The 19945-nt window shown below is 40.4% G+C and overlaps 3 protein-coding genes across 5 annotated transcripts; 2 read left to right on the forward strand and 1 right to left on the reverse strand.

The window, feature by feature from the left end:
- Positions 1-25: 25 nt before the first annotated feature.
- Positions 26-8394, forward strand: LOC144090496 (heterogeneous nuclear ribonucleoprotein D0-like). 2 transcript variants are annotated; one of them, XM_077621996.1, is made up of 8 exons: positions 26-502; positions 1315-1483; positions 1777-1938; positions 2020-2151; positions 2243-2342; positions 3110-3259; positions 5747-5866; positions 8025-8394. In XM_077621996.1, the coding sequence occupies exons 1-8, from the start codon at positions 330-332 to the stop codon at positions 8087-8089; spliced, it is 1071 nt and encodes a 356-aa protein (XP_077478122.1). In that variant the 5' UTR covers positions 26-329; the 3' UTR covers positions 8090-8394. The 2 variants fall into 2 exon arrangements, with proteins under 2 accessions (XP_077478122.1, XP_077478123.1); XM_077621997.1 differs by having other exon boundaries at positions 28-502; positions 5766-5866.
- On the reverse strand, positions 8284-12293 carry LOC144090498 (vesicle-associated membrane protein 3). Its single transcript, XM_077621999.1, has 4 exons — positions 12070-12293; positions 10647-10953; positions 9668-9832; positions 8284-9072 (listed from the first exon to the last, which is right to left on the reverse strand). Exons 2-4 carry the CDS (start codon positions 10647-10649, stop codon positions 8935-8937), a joined length of 306 nt encoding a protein of 101 aa, XP_077478125.1. The 5' UTR covers positions 10650-10953; positions 12070-12293; the 3' UTR covers positions 8284-8934.
- LOC144090494 (aryl hydrocarbon receptor-like) lies at positions 11851-19775 on the forward strand. 2 transcript variants are annotated; one of them, XM_077621987.1, is made up of 11 exons: positions 11851-12140; positions 13216-13394; positions 14833-14933; positions 14995-15084; positions 15341-15452; positions 15532-15641; positions 16486-16673; positions 17421-17530; positions 17898-18039; positions 18125-19202; positions 19348-19775. In XM_077621987.1, exons 1-11 carry the CDS (start codon positions 12082-12084, stop codon positions 19480-19482), a joined length of 2304 nt encoding a protein of 767 aa, XP_077478113.1. In that variant the 5' UTR covers positions 11851-12081; the 3' UTR covers positions 19483-19775. The 2 variants fall into 2 exon arrangements, with proteins under 2 accessions (XP_077478113.1, XP_077478114.1); XM_077621988.1 differs by having other exon boundaries at positions 15538-15641.
- The last annotated feature ends 170 nt before the right edge of the window (positions 19776-19945 follow it).

Consider the following 19945-nt stretch of genomic DNA (forward strand, 5'->3'; position numbering starts at 1 on the left):
AATGTGTCCTCCAATCCTACATTGGCGCTGTATCATCAGGCCGTTACTTGGACGAGCCAACCAAGCGCCCTTCTAGTGAAGAAGACACTGGAGAAGTGGGGGAACCGCCGCCAAGTAAATAAAAGAAAAATCTTTGTACCTATAGAAAAATTGGACTCTATTCGGTCTAGTCTGCGGTCATACTAAAACAAGGGCGAAAATTCGTGAAGCTGACTCCCCAACTCTCCCGGCATAGCGCTCCAAGAATTTTAGCTACCTTAGCCTAGCTTCTCGCCGACTCAACTCCATCGAAAAAAAAACATACAGAAAGAAAAAGGACACGAACAAACATGACGGACGACTGCGAATTTAGTGAAGATGTAGGCATCATGAGGATGGAAGAGGACGGGGAGGAATACAGCGACGACCCCATGACGGCCGGGGCCGTGGGTGACGGTGGCCTGACCGGAGGCGAGGCCGAGGGGGCGAGAATCGACGCTAGTAAAAACGAAGAGGATGAAGGGTATGGATTCTGTGTTTTACACGTGTGTAAACTAATCACATTCGAGTGATTTTACTCGTTGCTAACCTATTAGGTTAGCTAAAATGTACAAAAAATGTTGGATTACCAACCGCTCGGTTCATGAGTGTTACCACGTTTGTGTTACCCCACATTTTTGCGTCCCGTAGTCTTTATGCTATTCAGTATTGTCTACTATGTATTAAAGTAGAATATTTTGGGCTATTGCTAATTTTTATTCATTCATATATCATTTCTGCTATTAACAAGTGATGACCATTTATGGAGCAAGTTACTATCTTCGGTCATTAAAAAAAAGCAAAAACAAAAAAAAAACCCATTAAAAATGCTGTCCACGTGTGGGGAAATCACATTTTGGTGACGTAGGCCTCAACAATACTTTTTAGGAGGTTTGTTGACATATTTTCAGCACATGCGCAGTTGGTGCTGTGTTGCCAGATTGGGCGGGTTACCGTCTAGTTGTAACCTTCCGTTTTATAAAAGGCTGGACGTTGGACACACATACATAAGTGTGGACAAGACTAATGCTACAGTTGATGTCAAATATTTGTTCGAAAATATTGTCTCCTGGCCCGCATGTTTGAGAGACCTCGGTTGTACATGAATGTCATAAAATCCTTGAAGGGAATAATATATATATATAATTAGTGTGCAAAGGGTTTACCAAACTGATGAAATTGACGATTTTATTGACATAAATGAGAAATTAGCCCTCCCGGTTGCACAAAATAGAACAACTGTCATTTTGTGGATGGATAAAAGCCATATTACCATATTAATGATGTTACCCGTAGGAAGGTGTTTGTTGGTGGCCTCAGCTGGGACACGACAAAGAAGGACCTAAAAGATTACTTCTCAAAGTTTGGGGAGGTTATCGACTGCACCCTGAAATTGGATCCCATGACCGGCCGCTCAAGAGGATTTGGCTTTGTGCTTTTTAAGGAGGCCATAAGTGTTGACAAGGTATACACAGTGTTGTTTGAAAGTGACCTTGATATAAATTGAAACAAAGAAAGTTTTTTCCCCCTTCTGAAATATTTCAGCAACTAAATAGTCCAAACCACAATTTTTAGTTGGTGAGTTGTAGCCTATTTTAAACGTGTACATAATATTGTATTACATTGTTAAAAGACTCAAATCTTGGTAAACTTTGTACTACTATTGGCAATAAGCCATCGTTTGTCCAAAAGAATCGGCATTGTAGCGTCATTAATTGGTGATTTATACCATTTTGACTGGATTAATTTGCTTGCCAGGTCTCTGCGCAGAAGGACCACAAACTCAACGGAAAGGTCATTGACCCCAAAAAAGCCAAAGCTATGAAGAGCAAGGAGCCGGTCAAAAAGATCTTTGTGGGTGGCCTCTCACCCGACACTCCAGAGGAGAAAGTCAGAGAATACTTTGCGACCTTCGGAGAGGTGAGTCTTCCATTGCAAGCTTTAAAAATAAATCAAAAAATCTCAATAAACACTAGTTCTCCTTCCGGCATATTTTACCAGGTGGAAGCTGTGGAGCTTCCCATGGAGCCTAAAACTAACAAAAGGAGAGGCTTCTGCTTCATAACGTTCAAGGAGGAAGAACCAGTAAAGACCATCATGCAGAAGAAGTACCACAACATCGGCCTAAGCAATGTATTGCTTTTCCCTACACTTGAAACGCTCACGTCGGCATGCGTGGACAGCAAAAACTAAAAAAAAAATGTCTGGACTGTTTTGCGTGCAGTGTGAAGTGAAGGCGGCCATGTCGAAAGAACAATACCAGCAGCAGCAGTACTGGGGAGGCAGAGGAGGATACTCACCAAGATCTCGAGGAAGGGGTAGCGGTGAGTTTTCAACTCAAAATGTCATTTTGAATTGTTCCAATTATGAATGGATCACACAAATGCAATATTTATCCAAAATTGTCGTATTTTGATCTACTGGACTTGTTGATGTTCAGTTGTCACGGTTTTTTTTCAGTAAAGCTGATTTAGTTTTGTGGTCAAAGGTCTCGAGGGGCAAGAAAGGAATTTCAATTTTCTCTGGTTTGTTTAGTTAGTTCCATTTCATTATTAAAGCAAAAGCACCTCTAATGCATGAGGTAAAAAAAAATGTTTTCACTCAAAACCTTACAGTGCACTCATTCAACTGGCTGCCATTGACGGCGATAGATGTCCATTGTGACTATGTGTGGGCTAATGAAGGAACCTCCCGTTCAAAATGGGTTGGACGTATATCGCCGTCAAATCAGCTCGTGCACTCATTGAACTCACTTTTTTTAGAATTGGTTTTAACTCTCATTGGAATGGACGTCTTGGGCCGTCAATGGCACTGAAAGATGAGCTTTCAATGGCATTCTAATATTTTCTCTTAATTTAGAAAAATTAAATAGGATTTTTTTTTAAATCTAAATTGAATTAAAAAATAAAATACCAAAAAAGCATAAATCTGCGTTGATTTTTTTTCATTTTGAAGACGTGTTAAATGTGCCTTCGTCGTGGCACACAGGTTATTTTTTTTACGTTTTTGTCCAAATATATTTGATAGTCCTCAAAATCCGTTAATTCATGAAATGTTACAAGCAACCCCGTTCTCCTGTACAATGTCACAGGTGCCGGTCCAAATTGGAATCAGGGTTACGGCAACTACTGGAGTCCAGGCTACGGCAACTACAGCAGTTACGGCAATCAAGGCTACGGCGGCTACGGCAGCTACGATTACTCTGGTTACAGCAACTATTACGGATACGGTGGCGACAGTAGTAAGTCCATGTGTGAATATTTCTGTAGACCATCTGAACGAGCTAGATCATATTTTTATTAAGGATGGGGTGGAGTTGGTGGGACTAAATGTGGATACTATGTCTCGTATTGTCTGATTTAATACAGTATCGATACAACCGCATCAAGTATCAATATTGTCACTGTCACTCTTGTCAATCTATAATGTCAACACTGCATCTAAACATGTTTTTATTAACATTGTGTGTATTTTTGTTTTAATTTCTTTCATTTTTTTCTGTACTTAGTACGGAAGGGGAGTTTCTATGGGATTTCCCTTCCTCTCTTTCATATACAGGTGCATCTCAATAAATTAGAATATGGGCGAAAAGTTCATTCATTTCAATAGTTCAATACAAAACTCATAGATTCATTAAACACTCAAATGCTTTCCACAAGGCAAAATCCTACCTAATTTCTATTAAAAATATGGAGGTCATTCTAATTTCTTGAGATGATGACTTTGGGATTTTGTTAGCTGTAACCTATAATCATCCAAATTATTTTATAAAATCAAATAAAATCCTGAAATATTATACTCTGTGTGGAGTGAATCTATGAGCTTTTTGAACTGAACCGCTGAAATGAATGGAGTTTATTTTTTATTTTTTTTACTCTACTCGATTTGATCGAGATGCACCTGTATATTGTGATCTTCGATGTATCACGTATTCATAATCGCGTCATGTTTTTTGAAAAATAATGCGGTAACGCTTCACCTCGATTACCCAGACGAGCGTAGTGCGTCGTTTGTTGACAGCGTCAATGGGGGGAATCGACTTTTGCTTCGCTTTTACTTTTACACTTCTTTTTTTATAAATTGGGAACTTATTTTAAACGATTAGTCAATTCGGCTGACCTCTTAGTTCGCAAAATTGGCGAAAAAAAAAATCCTGTTAACTGCCCTTTGAATCACTCTAAACTATAATAGAACCAACATTAGCAAAAAAAATCTTTTTAGCTTTCACTCATTCTATCCATTTATTAGTCTTGCTAAAAATGAATACACTAAAATAATTGAAATGCATTATAATATAGTTTAAAACATGCCATTCTACATCAATTTTCAAGATTTTTTGAAATTTCATAACAATACATTGTAAAACTATATAACTTGTGTATTTTATGAATTAAGATGTAGAAATTATTTTAAGTTATTTTTTTTTCAACCTCACCTACAAATGCCATCTACGATTGGGAGAAAAATAATGAAAAGTCCACACAAGGGTTTTCCTTACTCTTGCTGTGGATCTTTCTCTGCAGTTTTATGGAAAATTACCACAACAAACATGTAACGGTAAATTTGGCCAACTTTGCCGTGTCTGTAGCGTGCACTCAGATAATTAGATGACGTCCACACCAGCGTTTGGGATGGCGACAGTTGCTTTCCACACGAAGGCGCCTGGCCAGTGAGTATCGTGTGTTAAACCTCACATTTTCTTCTATGGATTACTCATTTAGAACCAACAGTACAAGTATCAATTCCTGGGAGTATTGATCTTTCAACTCAAAATTTAAGATACAAAGATACAACTAAAATCCTCGTAAACTTAATTCTGACAGGATCTCAAATTTTGGATGAAGGTCATAGTTTGGCTAGTTTTGGCACTAATATAAAGTTCACAAAAGGGCTTTACCAAAGAAGGACAACTACTTTTTCTGTTTCTGTTGTATATGCTGGTGGTGCTGGGACCAGTTGGGGGAAAAAACAAAATATTACCCAGAAGAAATATTTTTTTAAAGCTTAAAATAATTAATTTGAACTCTTTCAGGGACTGCGCTCACAACAGTGGACACCTTTTCAAAAGTTAATAGCTTAACTCATTCACTAGCGTCTTTGACAGCTATACTACGAAACTATTAAAAAAAAAAAGTGCAACTTATAGTCCGAAAAATACGGTAAGTTTATTTTTTTTAAACTAAATAATGATATTCTACATGGTTCCCCCACATTGATTCCAACATGTCAAAATTTGATTCCTGAGCTAAAGGTCAGGCACTCTTTGCGTGGCATGCTCCATCTAGTGTTAAGGTTGAGAAGCGCAATAGTGTAGGCGGAGTTTAAGCTTCTTATGCATTTTCAATACAAACTGGTCTGCTGACATAGTTTGAACACCCCTGGTCTAGTTTTGAATGAGGAAAAGAACCTTTGCGGTTACAATATTGACCCTGAAAGGATGCGAGAACTGACAAAAACAATTTCAGCTCAAAGATTTACCGCGTCCTTATGAAATACGTATTTTAACTTGAGTTAATAGTAAGGCTGTCACGTTTTTCATGAAGATTCAGAATATTTTTTTTACCCCCCCAACAGCCATGTCAGCACTAAATCATTCCATGAATCGTTTAAGCCGTAAATTGTCACGACGTAATGCATGCAAAGGAAATTCACCTAAATGTGCATTTGTGGTACTACTTGACATCGTATTGTTATTATTATTATTTTGTCCTTTTTTGTTTTTTTTTTGTTTCTGCCCACGTCTGCAGATCAAGCGGCCGGCTACGGCAAGTCGCCGCGGCGCCCCGTTCACAGCAACAGTTACAGACCGTACTAAAATGCGTGGGCTCGCCCCAAAGAAAGCAAACAGGTATGTTCACCATACCATGCCGCTATTTCCCTTACGACATTTAAAGTAGTCCTCTTAAATAACTGTTGGATAATTTTGTGTACCGTATTTTTCGGACTATAAGTTGCTACTGATTTTCTTCTCCATTTGTAGCTTGGGGCGGCTTTAATTGTGGAATTTTTGGGGGGACATAGATGAGCTTTTTTTTATAAATAGTTTCATTTTGGTGCACGACACATCATGACGTTGAGCGATCTGTTTTGAAAATACTCCCAAGTTCACCTGGTTATCCGTGAGTACTCGATGTATATTTGGTTCTCTAAACGCACAAATAGCTAATTAGTTTGATAGGCTCCGTTTGTGGGAAAAGTAATTAATTTCCGGCACATGCTAACTTGCTACAAAAAGTTATTTAGGGCTAATCATTGATCATTTGAATTATTTTATAATGAGTATTCAAATATTTGGGTTTTGCCAAGTGAGAGGCCACTGCATATGAATGAGAACACAACTTCACGTGTTTATTCGGTTAGTAAATATATTTTTGATCAAATATTTGTGTGAAAAATCTCCATGTAAATATCTTTTATTAAGACACGGAACACTGCATATATAACGATTTTTCCTTGAATTTTGCAAAAATCTGGCCGGTGCGGCTGAAAATCAGTTGCGCTTTATAGTCCGGAAATTACGATAATTATATTTTTGCTTTTTTGTGTTTTATTTTGGTAACATAGAGGCTACACGGAGGCGATTATTTAACACCCGCAACCTCCATTGAGCCATTTTCTTTTTAACTCTTCTTTTTTTAACTGTAAAGTTAACAGGTAAAGCACTACTACTACTACTGCAGTAATGGATGTACAGTACACGGAAAAGCGAAAACAAAAACAAAAAAAGAACGAAAAAGCAAAACGAGGAAGAATGTTGTCTCTCCTAACTGTGACATACCTTGTTTGTACCTGCCAGCGGAGCTTCCTTGCAGGCCATGAGCTGACTCCAGATACTCTCAGGGCCCGCTCAATGCGGACCGGGTACGAGACGCATACGCTCGCTCTCGCTTGCTGCCGTTTGGTATGGTCTCACAACATCCTGTTTATCAACTCAAAAAAAAAATGAAAGCAATTGCCAAAAGCAAACAAACGGGATACCACCTTGCTGCTCTTTCCAACCTTCTTTTACATCGGTTTTTTTTCAGTTGTTTGAGAGTATGTACAGCGGTATCCTGAGATACGAGTCACCCGATTGGTGGGTTTCGCAAAAAAAAAATCGGGTGAACGGTGGTCTTAATGGAACGAATTCTAAACTGAAGCATTCCCTTCAATTTTTAACGTTAGCTAACAAGATTGTTTTGGTAACTCATCGCATGCTATTCAGCAATTCACTGCCATCCCTCCCAGTTCAAATGGATTGCTCATAACAGCAGCCAATGAGTTAAAGAACAGATTTTTTTGCATGCACTTTTGTGTGTGGAATTTTCAACATAGCATTTTTAAATAACGCATTAACATTTATATTCTGGGGATAGAATTTACAGCTGAAGCACTTAATTTTGTTATTGTTAGACTCAAATATTTTTTTGGATCGTCCTAAAGTCAAATTCCATGTGTTTTGGCAATTAACATGATTCAGATTTTTTTTTGTATACTAGAATGTACTCGATATTACAATTTGAGTATTTTGCTTTTGTCAAGGACTCGTATCAACTCGTATCTCAAGGCACCACTGTATGTGATTTAAATTTACGTAATTTTTTACAGGCCCCCCCGCCACTAGTCGAGATAATTTCCAATTAAGTATTTTGCTCTCCAAAGGATACTACTACAGCAATGCAGTTGTTAATCATTTTGCACCCCTGATGCTTTTTTGTCTCTCGTCCATGAGCTAACAGCTTCTATGGACACCACCGTTGTGTTGGGGGAGAACATTTGCATTGTCCGACATGTCTTTTTCTGTGTTATTGACTTCCTCTAACGTTTCTGTAAAACTAGAAAATCTTAAAATGTAAAGTGACATTTTTATTGACCAATTTTTCCTCTAGTCGTCGTCCAGATTGCTTTGACATGTGTTAATATTAATATAGATTTTTTTTGGTCGGCACGCGGGGATTCCTGTTAGCTTGTGCTGTGGTCCCGTGGTGCCTTCGAGGCGGCTCTGACGTTTGCCTGTCTTTTTTCAGGTGTCGCGGGGGCAAGAGGACGACGGCTGGCGGCTAGCGGAGAGACTACCACGCCTGGGTGCTGATTGTGAGAGAGAGAGAAAAAATTAAGTCCGTAGGTTCTTTATTTTCAGGAGTGTTCTCTGGATTTACACCTTTTTGAAAAAAAAAGGGTTTTTTTTGCCTTGAATTAGGAGATCTTGCCCTTTTCTCATTCTATTTTGTATTGTACACGGCTTGGTTTATTAGCTAGACACTTATTTACAGTTGTAGATGAACATTCATTGTTGTTCTCTTTATTAGACTTATACAGCATTCACATATATAAATATATACACAGGTAAAATGTATTCAATGTACGCTTGATAAAAGAATAAAACATATGTTTGGATTTCTGTGGAAAGTAATTATTTCTGTAGGAATTTGGAGCATATCCTTGATGTCCATCTTAAAATATATGAAGACAATTCGGATCAGAGTGGGGTTGCTTGTCACGCCTGCCATACTTCGACCGCTAGTGGGCGGTGTTGCTAAATATCACTGTTGTTTACAGTAGTGACATCACTTTGAGGTAAGAGGCAGTTTTTTAAGCTCCATTTGTTTTTATGAGCAGGTTTTCCAATTATTAAAATGTTTTTCTAGCAGCTCTACATTCCGTACTTCCGATGAATAGTTTTTAAAAAAAGAATTGTCTAGAAAATAAAAATAATTAGGGTAGTAAAACAATCAGCAGGAATTTTTGTGTTACCAAAGTGCTTCTATAAATTGCACAATAGTCAGGATTTTTTTTCTCATGAGCCCAAAGAACGGCAATTCTATGTTAAGATATTCATGAATAAGAAAAATGTGTGACAACCAACCCCGTTCTCCCCTACTACTATTTCACAGGCCGTAATGTGGAGATCAGAATGACAATTGCTGAATGGAGTGATTATATGACGTTGGTGGCGGCGAGGATGATGAGGATAAGTACAGCTAGCACGATGACGCCGATAATGATGAGCATTTTGATGTTTTTCCACCAGTACTTCCTGGCCACACGCGTGGAAGTCCTTTGGAACGAGTCGGCCTGCAAAAAGAGCGTGAACGTCGTCGGGAAAGGTGACGGAAACCAACTTCTTCAGATATGCAAAGTGATACTTAATCCACACGTTGTGGTGGGTAGGAAAATATACCGTTAAAAACACTAAATGTCGCTAATGTCCAATTGGTTTGAACTGGGAAGGCCTGGCAGCGATCTTTTTTAAAATGTGATTGATTTTTTTTCAAGTATTCCGTACATGTCAGTGAATGAGTTAAAGGCTACAGGTAACAAAATAACCTATAAATATAAGGATACTACAATATTTGTATTTATGGTACTGAAAGAATACAGTAACTGACAGAATAAAATTAGAGGTCAGATAGGTCGGATAGGTGTGTGACCATTCAACTAACACTTGTTCAAATTTGTGTATAGGTTATTTGGGATATGAACACGTTTTATTGGTTTCTGTAGTACTGGATTTTCTGTTTCGCTTTTTTTTGCGTATATTTTTGGTATGGCCTGTTTTTTAGTCAACTTCCAGAGTTGGAAAAGTTATGCTGAAGATGAGGGTTTTCGTGGATTTAGTTGTGAGTTGGAGTTAGAACTTAGAAGGGAAGGAAATTGTTTCAAAACTCACCGAAGCCTGCAGGTCTCCCGTCTTGCCGATCAGGTCGTCCAGACGATCTCCTCGCTCAAGCACTTTGTCGATGTTGTCCTTCAGGATGACCTTCACCTCGTTCACCTGACCTTGCACATGGTCCAGCTTGGAAGCCGAGCCGGATGACGAGACGTTTGCGTCAGCCTGACAGGAGAGTGGGTGAGAAATTGCTCAGTCTTCACCGGAAATATTCAATAATTTACGACAATATTCTCACCAAACCTCATTTTGTCTCTGCGTAAACTTCACAACATTTCAGACAAATCTGAACATTTTTCTTACATCATTGGATATTTTTGTATTTAACTCTATCAGGGACAGTGAATACCTTTCAAATAAAATGACTTAACTCATTCACAGCGTAAATAAAAAATGTTATCAATATTGTAAATGGATCTATTATGTGTAGTATACTGGATTTTCCGGACTATAAGTCACATTTTTCTCATCGTTTGGAAGGGCCTGCGACTTATGTCTTATTTTTGGAACACCTACACCTACAGCCTGTTATGTTGTTTTTAGGCGATAGTTGTCCAAAAAAAAACTAAATATTTTTCATTAACAGGTACTGATTGTTTGTTGTTCCTTCACTATTAATTTAATGTATGATGTTGTATAACATGTACTCCAATGTTATTTAAAGATATTTTAGGAACGTTCTTTGCCCCAAATTGTTTTTTTCTTTTCTTGTGGCCCAGAATGTATTATTAACTATTTTTTTTTCTATTCCCTTACAGTTCAGCACCGGATAGATGTTGAATCCATTTGGACAGAGTTTTTGGCAGGTTTTACACTTCTTTTGTATTCACAAACCACAACATGGAGAAAAGCCAAGTTTCTTAAACTGTTGTGACCACGCAGCGGTGACGCCCGTCACATGACCAGCTCAAAACCCACAGGCAAGGAAAAGCCCTGGGAGAAAGGATAGAAAGTGTGACCAAAATAAATCTCCACTCACCATAGCGACTTCCCTTGTGGGTTAATATCCCAAAGTCAAACTGTCGGGCAAGTTGAGGAGAAGATCTTTGCTGCTTCTTGTGACTTGACTGCTCGCACCGGGTTACTCATTAACTCCGATCCATCTCAATCAAAGACTGGCGGGTTTGACGACAGCTGCTACCAGCAGGGCCCGAGAAGCCATCTCTGCACTTTCATTTCCTCCTTTTGTAAGCAAATTAGTAGTCCACCCAGGTTTTTTTTTCTCCCGATGTTTTTGCTTGACTTACTGAGTCAATGCAGAAGAGACGTGGAAGCTCAAAGGTCACCTGGTTAAATGCAAAGTCAGCTGATAGTGTGGCTCGATTTCCTTATTGTTGCTCTTGTTAGCGCGTATGGACACACAGGAATAATGTACCAAAAAGATTACAGTGAGCTATTAATAGATGGTAGTCACTGTACACACTAAGTATTCAAAAGTTGCCACTTATGACTTTTGACTAGGAGTATCCAAATTAGGCAGGAAGTGATGTAAAAATGTATTGACTATGGCCTAGATTCAACCTGCATGCAAAGATGCAGGGAATTTTTTTTTAGAATGTATAAGGGACAGTAAAAATGAAGGATAGCAAAAACAATTACAATTATGAACTATTTTTGGGTTAAATTTGGTATGCAAACATGCAGAGGGGGAAAACACTGAATATTACTTGTTTAGACATACACATAGGATAGAACACTCAAAGTATAATTAAGCTTACTTTTTTTTCTTAGTAAACCAGCCCCTGGAGAAAAAAAATGTAAACGCCTACCTTTAACCTTTCATAGAGAAAGAGATGTTTTTTTTTGTATTCTTTTTTATATATTTATAGAGACTCACACTATACGTTATGTAGATATTATTGTTAATTTAAATTCTTAAATATTGGCAATTACTAATATCCTGCAATTACTAGTTACTCCCTCTAGGAGGCAGTGTTGTTCATCGTACGCCAAAACTTGGCAGCAGGAAGAGGCGTCAACTGTTGCAAAATCACGCTTAAAATGCGCCGCACATGTCTTGAAACATGTAAATAAATTTAAAATGTAATAGTTTGTCAAATATTAGAACTAGCGTACAGAAATTGTACAGTTGGTGTTTGTTGATTTGAGTCTAGACAAAGAAGAAAATTTGCTCCAATGACAAGTGGCGACATTAAAGAGTGCTCTTTTATCGAGCAGCGTGATTGGCGGAGGCGAAGAGAGGGCGGGTTTGCACACTCAGACTACTGGAAAAGTTGGCTAGAGTTTGTGTAAATGTTCCTTTCTTCGCCTCGCGTTCAATAGCTGGGATAACGCGTCTAATTTAAGTCAAAGTGCAAACGCCGTGCCCTGTTATTGGCTTTAAATGTGAATTCTGGATGCCTTCCTCCCTTTGGTGAAGAAAACCCTCGGCTGTAACTTACCCGAGTTCCACCATGCAGGGAAATGTCGGCGTATACGCGGTGAAGAGGAGGAAAAAGCCTGTTCAGAAGAAGTACGTACACTTGTATGCACTCTTTACGTATTCCGACTTCAGATGTTTGCTATGATCGACGTCATCATCTATGAATTGATTTATTAATGTTGGCGTCATAAGCAGAATGCTGTCTACTTTGTCCTTGTTTAGCCGAATTTGGTCGTTTCCCGGATATGAGGTTACGCCGACTGTTGATTTCGGGTCAAAGTTAAGTTCAAACCAACGAGTTGGCCCTTTTGATGGTGTAATTAGCGACAAAAATAACGTTTATTTTTTTATTTAGTACACACTCGTGAAAATGAAGATCCTCAAATCATTCTCACTTGGTTGGAAATCCAGCTCATGTTGTTTTCTGAACCAGCAAGACTAGTAGCAAAACATCACCCAAACCCAGAAAGCAGCAATAAATCCATCAGATTTTGAGTTCGGTACTGGTCTTGCTGGTTTCGAAACCAACATTTGCTGGGTTTCTTGGCAAGGCAGAGTGAGTTGAGGCATGATGTCCAAATAGTTCAAGGTCCTAAGAGAAAATGAATTTGTCCCTCAAATATTTTACCATTTAATATTCATTCTATTCAAATCAATAAAGCACCCATTATTCTGGTTGTGAAGTCACAACCAGAATTGATGATTATGTTTCGCTTAATGATCCACAAGCTAAAACTACATGTTGACAAAATGACAGAACTAGGGATGTCCCGATGCAGATTTTTTTCGATATTTTTCGAGATACGTTTGCCAATACCGATGCGATCCCCATATGTTAAGACCAGAAAATATATAATGCAAAAAAATGTAACCAGTAAATGACAAATCTTATTTTTGTATTCAAATGAGCCCTGCAGGTACCTTCTCAAGAAATGCTTTGTTTATAAACGATGCTCTGTTGCCAATATTAGTAGTCCCATTCAACAGAAATGTATGACTAGTTTGAATTACATCAGCCCAAAAGCACGTTGGTTCTGAAAACACAAGCAACTACAGGATTGGATCTGATCCTGTGACCAAATTAATTATTGCACGATAATCCAAAAATAAACTGTGTCAGAAATGAATGGATGAACATTTGGTGTCTTTTTTGGCGGGGGTCCAGTGCCGCGCCTCCGTCCGTGAAGACCAACCCGTCCAAACGGCACCGAGACCGCCTGAACGTGGAACTGGAACGTCTGACCAGTTTGCTGCCTTTTACGGAGGAAGTGCGCGACCGCCTGGACAAGCTGTCGGTGCTGCGGCTCAGCGTGGGGTACCTCAAAGTTAAGAGTTACTTCCACGGTAGGTGTGATGCAATGTCATGTTCCAAATAAGTTTTGCATTGTACACGTTGTCAAACGGTCTATTATTTTTAAGATTAATTAGCGTGCTCATTTTCTTTTCTACAACGCATTTGCATTGTCATCCGTTGTTTCAAGCAGTCTGTAGACGTGCTAGCTACGCCCACAAAAAAAGGAATATTTGTGGTTTTTAATTTCTTTGCAAGAATTAACCACTGGAGGAAGGAAACAATTGGAATAGCATTACAAAATTAGATAATATTGAGCTTTGTTTGTGTACGCGTTGTTGGTAACTGCCAATAGGAATAAGCGTCATAGAATTTGAAATTTATGCTTTGGAATATAATGTTAGACATTAGGAAGCTCTGGTATATTAGTATTATTATTATAATCCACTCACTCAGACTCTGGCTTAATCTTACGCTTAATTGAGTTTGAAATGCCTGACGTAAATGTTCAAATAGTTGTGATTTTTTTTATACTGTATTTATTGTCATGTTGACAGTGAATAAGCTACCATTTGAATATCAATTTAATTGTTTTAAATCGGCAGCAACTTGTGCTTGGTTCACGGTAAAAGTCACGTTTTTTTGTAACAAGAACTTGAGCGTGACATGGCAGGAAACGTTTTTGCAGAGGCCCAAAAGGGACCCGGCCGCATGAATCATGGACGTGGCCTCGAGATCGAATGGGATTTTTGGGTCGTAGCCCTGAAAGACGACGCGGGGAGTTGGAAGGCGTCTCTGAGCGGGCTTTTTGCTACAACAACAAACGGGAGAATTCTGGCGGTCACGTGATGCCCGCTTCTTGTCCGACATGTCAGGGGAAATTCCTGGGCTCGCGGGTGGAGATGAGCGGCCGATCCAGCGGCTTTGTTTTGAAAAGCGAGGAGTAAAGTGTGAGGGGGAAGGGGGACGAGGAAGTTGCTTTGCGTGCCATACAGTCATTACCGTAAGGGAAAAGGAGGCACTGCGGAGCCGATGGGAGATTAGATTAAACCTTCAAGAAGTTCTTTTAAATGTACCGTATTTTCCGGATTATGATCCGCTCTGGAGTCTGAATTGAACTACAGTCAAAATCTGTGGCAAAGAAGAAGAAAAAAACATAAAAGAAATTGTAACAAAAGAATTGTTGTCAAAGCCACAGCATGTGCCCAGTCAGAAAAAAATGCAATAAAATATGGTAGTCCTAACATAAGCTACGTTGCAGAACTTCAACTCAACAATGAAAACTTTGTCAGCTTTTGTCCCGTTAGCTTAGCTCCAGTGGCTACTGATTGTCCTTATTAGCTTCCGGCTATTGTTACAAATAAACGCAGGAATGCATGAAAAATACGGTAGTAAAGTACTATATAGTTGGAAGCACTTTGCGAAATGAAGTCTGCTCCTTGTTCTATAATTCATTTTAGCACCCTTTTTCATGAATCATTTCTCTTGCAGCACAGCGCAGGACTGAATCGCTGCTCCCTCGCCACGATAGCGACAAGCCATCCGTGTCAACGGACGGCGTCGGCTTTTCCGAGGGCGAGCTCCTCCTCAAGGTACAACGCCGTCCTTACGCCAGTCAGCCTTGTTGTCCTCGCTAACTGGCCTCACCCTCAGTCGCTCCACGGCTTTGTCTTGGTGGTGACGGAGGACGGCACCATCTTCTACACGTCGCCCACCATCCTGGACTACCTTGGCTTCCATCAGGTAAGACTTTATCACTGTTGCACTTATTCTTCTCTGCCTGGCGTGTACACATTTGTTTTTTTTTGTTAAATCAGATCGGAATTGGGTGAAAAATGTAAACACCAGACAAAAATAAACCAAGCACAAGCTCGATTTTGTTTATGGCCCGCAAAATACTTGACATTGGCCCCCGTTTATCCATTTAAAAAAACGTATTTTTCGAGGTTGTCTTATTTTAATTCTAAAAGCGTGTGTCTTTTTCTTGGCTTGTTCTCAGTCTGACCTGGTGCAGCAAAGCGTCTATGACCTCGTCCACATCGACGACCGAGAACTGTTCAGCTGCCAGTTGAAGGTCGGCGTCCACCTGGTCGAACCCGGAAAGGATGCCGGTGAGTTCCAGGACACACACACACGGTGATGACGGTCATGATGATCAGCGCTTACGTTCTCCTTTCTCTGGCGTGAAAGGGACAGCGGGCAGCCAGCGGAATTTCCAACCTCGGGAGAACTCCTTCTTCCTAGAGAGAAGCTTTTGCTGTCGAGTGCGATGCCTTCTGGACAATACGTCTGGATTTGTGGTGAATAATACTTGAGGTTGATCTATCGGTTACCCGTTTTATCGGTCCGATACGATTTTTATTTTATTATTTTTTTTATCCAAGATCTGCCGATTTATATAGCCAGTGTAATAGAATAACTTTTTTTTTTTTCAGGCGTGTATATTTGGGGCTGATATATGGACATTTTGCAACACTGGCCAAAATGATAGGATAACTGTTCAGTTTGATTGTTGACATTTCGTATTAAGATTGACCAAAATGTTTTTGGACTTTTGTCAAATTCGGTTAATATCAACCAATAGAGAGCTTGGTATAATAGAATAATTGTTATGTTCACTGTCTGAGTGATGGTCTTTGTTAACTGTAATTTTGCACGTTTTTTTTATTTTATTAATTTTTTTTAGGTCACCATTTTTGTTGTTGGTCTTGGGGACTCTAATTTTGAAGCCATACTCTTTTGTCATCTTGAAACTTGGTAGCATTGTTGTATGGACCACAATCTAGCATTTTTTTTGCAGATTGTGGAATTATTATTTGGAGTTAGCCTGTAGATGACAGCCTTTGTATTTTAGGTATTTGCCAGTGGAGGGCAGCATGTCAATAGCACACATGCAACCACACGTGCACAAACACTATTTTAACAGATATTAAATAAAAAATAAGAGAAACAGCAGAACAACTTTTAGGCCTGTGAATGTCGCCCACTGATTTCTCGGAATAGCCTCGAAAGGGCTAAGAGTCTCAGAAAAAAGAATTTGGGCAATATTCAGTTCAAAATAGCTTCAAATTACTCTGATAGTCAATTAGTCGTCGATTGGAGGTGCCAATTCTTGTCCTCAATGCCGATTCTTTCTTCCTGCAGGCTTTGAAATTTTCCGGCCATCTGAAGTACGTGAGGGAGGAGGGTGGTCCCGAGGGAAGTCCTCTGTTGGCCCTGTTCGCCATCGCTACGCCGGTGCAGCCGCCCCCCGTCATGGAGATTCGCACGAGGACGCTCATTTTCCAGTCGAAGCACCGGATGGATTTTGCCCCCATGGCCATTGACACCAGGTACCAGGATTGGATGCAAAACTGCACGTGGCGGGGCAAGGTCCGGCGTTACCCTTACCGGTCGTGTGCCTGGGCTGAATTTTCTCAACTCGCTCCTTGACTCGACTTTATTGTGAATTTCAGCTGCCGCAAAGGATTATTTTAATATTTGACTAATTGGGTACTTTTGAAAGTAGTGGACTAATCAGTTTCTATTTTAAGTCAGGTTATTTACGGTTTCTATTACCATATCTCAAATTGTTTTTATTTTTGTTCATAATGTTTTCCAATTCAAATTTCAGTAAAAAAAAGTTCATCCCTAGAGTTTTTACTTTTTTTTTTTAAAACTTAAATAAAAAAGATACTTATTTTAATAATAATTCAACAAAAGGGAAAAATCTTAAAAAATAATATAATTTCGGAAAAAATATGTACACATTCAGTTTCCTCCTTTCCAATTTAATAAAAAAAGTTTTTTTTTAAATTGCACATCAATAAGAGAATATTTATATCACTGCCTTTGACTGCAATAGACAATTCAATTTCTACCGAAGCCCTTCAGTCTAAATTGATTGGACATCTCTTGCCATGAATGGCAGCCAGTGAATTAAGAGGCTACAAAAAAGTAAAGTGGACATTTACCTCTCAAAATTGACGTTTGATAAATCGACTATTAAATTAGCTGATAATGGATTGGTTGCAGATTACTCGATGAATCATGGCAGCCTTTATTGTAATGAAGTTATCCTCCTTGTGTTTTCTTATCAGGGGCAAGCTTGTATTGGGTTTCTCGCAGACGGAGTTGATCACCCCTGGTTCCGGCTATCAGTTCATACACGCCGCCGACATGATGTACTGTGCCGACAACCATCTCAGGAGTACGTAGTTTCTAGGTCAAGTCAAATTTTTGAAGGGAGAGGTACAGTAATTTGATTGACGCAGTGGGAAATTGAATAGAATAAAATACAATGTCTTAATTATCTAAGTTGCAGGCAAAGCCAAAGTATGTATAAAAAGTTCGCTTTATAGTCCAGAAAATACTGTCAAACTTTTCGGACACTCTTTTGGTAATGGATTTGTGCCTGCTTTGATTTTAAAGTAACTTGGTGTAGTATTTCATGGCACTTTTTTTTTGAATTCTCGCTAAGCAAAATGAGCTTATTCCATTAGCATATTTTTGACAAATGTTTTGGCTTATTTCCAGTAGGGCTGTTTTTACAGTGCTAACTTCTGCTACGCTTGCAGTGATCAAGACGGGAAACAGCGGCTTCACCTTCTTTCGGCTGCTCACTAAGGGCGGACAGTGGTTGTGGGTGCAAGCCACCGCCCACGTGGTCTTCAAAGACGGAAGACCTGACTTCATCATCGCTCGCCAAAAGCCCCTGTCGTAAGCGTTCGTCCTGAATTCCGCCACGTATTCCTTCCTACGTTGTGTGTGATTGAAAGTGATCGAAGTGGAACATGTTGCACAGAAATGAAGAAGGAGAGGAATACCTCCAGCAGAGAAGACAGCAACTGCCCTTCAACCTAGCTACCGGAGAAGGTGTCTTGTACGACCTTTCCCTGGAGGACTTTACCATCCCCGACCCCCTCGGGACCGAGGATCCTCTGACAGAGAGCCCTCTGGATCCCAGCTCCGTCTTGGGATCTTTACACCGCCAGGACCACTCGCTTTATTCTCAGAACCAAGCCCCCACCTTCGCACGAGTCGGCGATGCGAGCCCGGATCAGGCCGTGGAGCGAGCCTTCTCCGAAAGTCGCGCCCTGCTCAGCGTTCCGGGTCAGCTGGAAGAGACCCCTGGCTTGAGGGGTTTCACCTCGGACCCCATGCTGGACTCACTGGAGCAGATTCTGGGAGGGCTGGAAGACAGTGGGCTGGACGGTCTGGAGGTGGAGCAGCGTGAGCTGAGGGCCTGGGAGAACGCGCTACTCAGGATGAACCAAGACCGAGTCCCGGATAGCGTTTTGGCTAGCGACGTCTTCTCTTATGTGGAGGAGGCCCTCGGCATCAAGACCCTGGGAGGGGAAAGCTGTCGCCTGGCTTCGACGTATTCTTGGAGGCCGTTAGACTGTGGGCAGGAAGTTCTGTCGGACGTTTTAGCGGCTGAAGCGGCGCCCTCTCTCGAAGCGCAACTGGGACACTGGCCGCAAAGTAGCGGTCCTCAGCGCGTCGAGATTGCCAACAGCTCCTGCCGTTTTGAAAGCAACAAGTTCCCTTTGACGGTAGCCCCCACCAACCAAATACAGGTGGCGCACTCCGATCCCCGTGAGTCGGACCGGCAGGTTTTCAGCAGCTGCATGTATGAACGTTTAGCAAACCCGGGCCCGCCTGTTGTCAACGAGCCCCAGAGTGGAAGGCTAGCCCACTTGGCGGGGCCAAACACAGGCTTTACTTTGCCATATGGGTTCGGAGGAGCCCAACTCCCTGGCGGCAGGATGCAACTTCCCACGCTTGACGAAATATCTGAGGCGGGAACGTACCGATCGGACCACGCCTCGGAGAACAGAGCGTCGGAGTCCAATTTTTTCCATTGGAATGGCCAGTCTCTGGTAAGTGGAGCATTTTTGAACAAATTGAATATGGCCCACACAAGAAGCTTGAGTTTAGCCGGTTGGCGGTGTCATGAGAAAGTAATGAAAAGGTTTTCGTAAAGAGTTTGGCATGAAATGGGTATTGTACATTTAACTTTTGCAGGTTTCTAAAGCTCCCCTGAACCCGTGTGCCTTACCGCCACATCCCCCGGGAGCATCGCACCTTCCCGAAACACCGTCCACTAGGCACGAGCAGCCCGGCGGCCCAATCCCCGCCTTCTCATTTCAATGGGACTGAAGCGCTGCTGTTTTTTTTTTTAGCTCTTTTCAAAAAGCCCCAACGGGATGAAGAAAACGCCAGAGTAAAGAAATATCCTTCTCTAGGTTTGTATGTACTTAAATGTATATGTATGTATACAGGTGTTGGTCAAAAAATGACCATATTATGAAAAAAGTGTAATTGCATTCAAAAAGTGAAACTTGTGTATATTATATTCATTCCTTATACACAGACTGACATTTCTGAGGATTATAACTCAACTATTAAAAAAACTATTGAGAAGATTCAATAGTGCTCTGTATAATCTAGAATATTGACTCACTGACTGCCATTAATGGGTATAGACGTCCAATTCATTTTGACTTGGAGGGTTAGCAGTAGTTGTTTGCTCGATGCCGGTCAATTATGATCACTGGATGACAGATTTCCTGTTAAAAATGGATTTCATTTCTATAACTGTCAACAGCATTGAATGAGTTGA

Source organism: Stigmatopora argus, chromosome 16, assembly GCF_051989625.1.
Source record: "Stigmatopora argus isolate UIUO_Sarg chromosome 16, RoL_Sarg_1.0, whole genome shotgun sequence".
In the NCBI taxonomy this organism is placed as follows: domain Eukaryota; kingdom Metazoa; phylum Chordata; class Actinopteri; order Syngnathiformes; family Syngnathidae; genus Stigmatopora; species Stigmatopora argus.

Bases quoted from the DNA above. Each gene is read 5' to 3' on its own strand.
- LOC144090498 (XM_077621999.1), bottom strand. The intron at 9,073-9,667 runs GTGAGTTTTGAA...CTCTTTTTGCAG, and splicing joins CGGGAGACCTGCAGGCTTCG to GCCGACTCGTTCCAAAGGAC.
- LOC144090494 (XM_077621987.1), top strand. From the start codon at position 12,082: ATGCAGGGAAATGTCGGCGTATACGCGGTGAAGAGGAGGAAAAAGCCT. The intron at 17,531-17,897 runs GTACGTAGTTTC...CTACGCTTGCAG, and splicing joins TGCCGACAACCATCTCAGGA to TGATCAAGACGGGAAACAGC. The intron at 19,203-19,347 runs GTAAGTGGAGCA...TAACTTTTGCAG, and splicing joins ATTGGAATGGCCAGTCTCTG to GTTTCTAAAGCTCCCCTGAA.
- LOC144090496 (XM_077621996.1), top strand. From the start codon at position 330: ATGACGGACGACTGCGAATTTAGTGAAGATGTAGGCATCATGAGGATG. The intron at 1,484-1,776 runs GTATACACAGTG...TTTGCTTGCCAG, and splicing joins AGGCCATAAGTGTTGACAAG to GTCTCTGCGCAGAAGGACCA. The intron at 3,260-5,746 runs GTAAGTCCATGT...GTTTTTTTTTTG, and splicing joins CGGATACGGTGGCGACAGTA to TTTCTGCCCACGTCTGCAGA.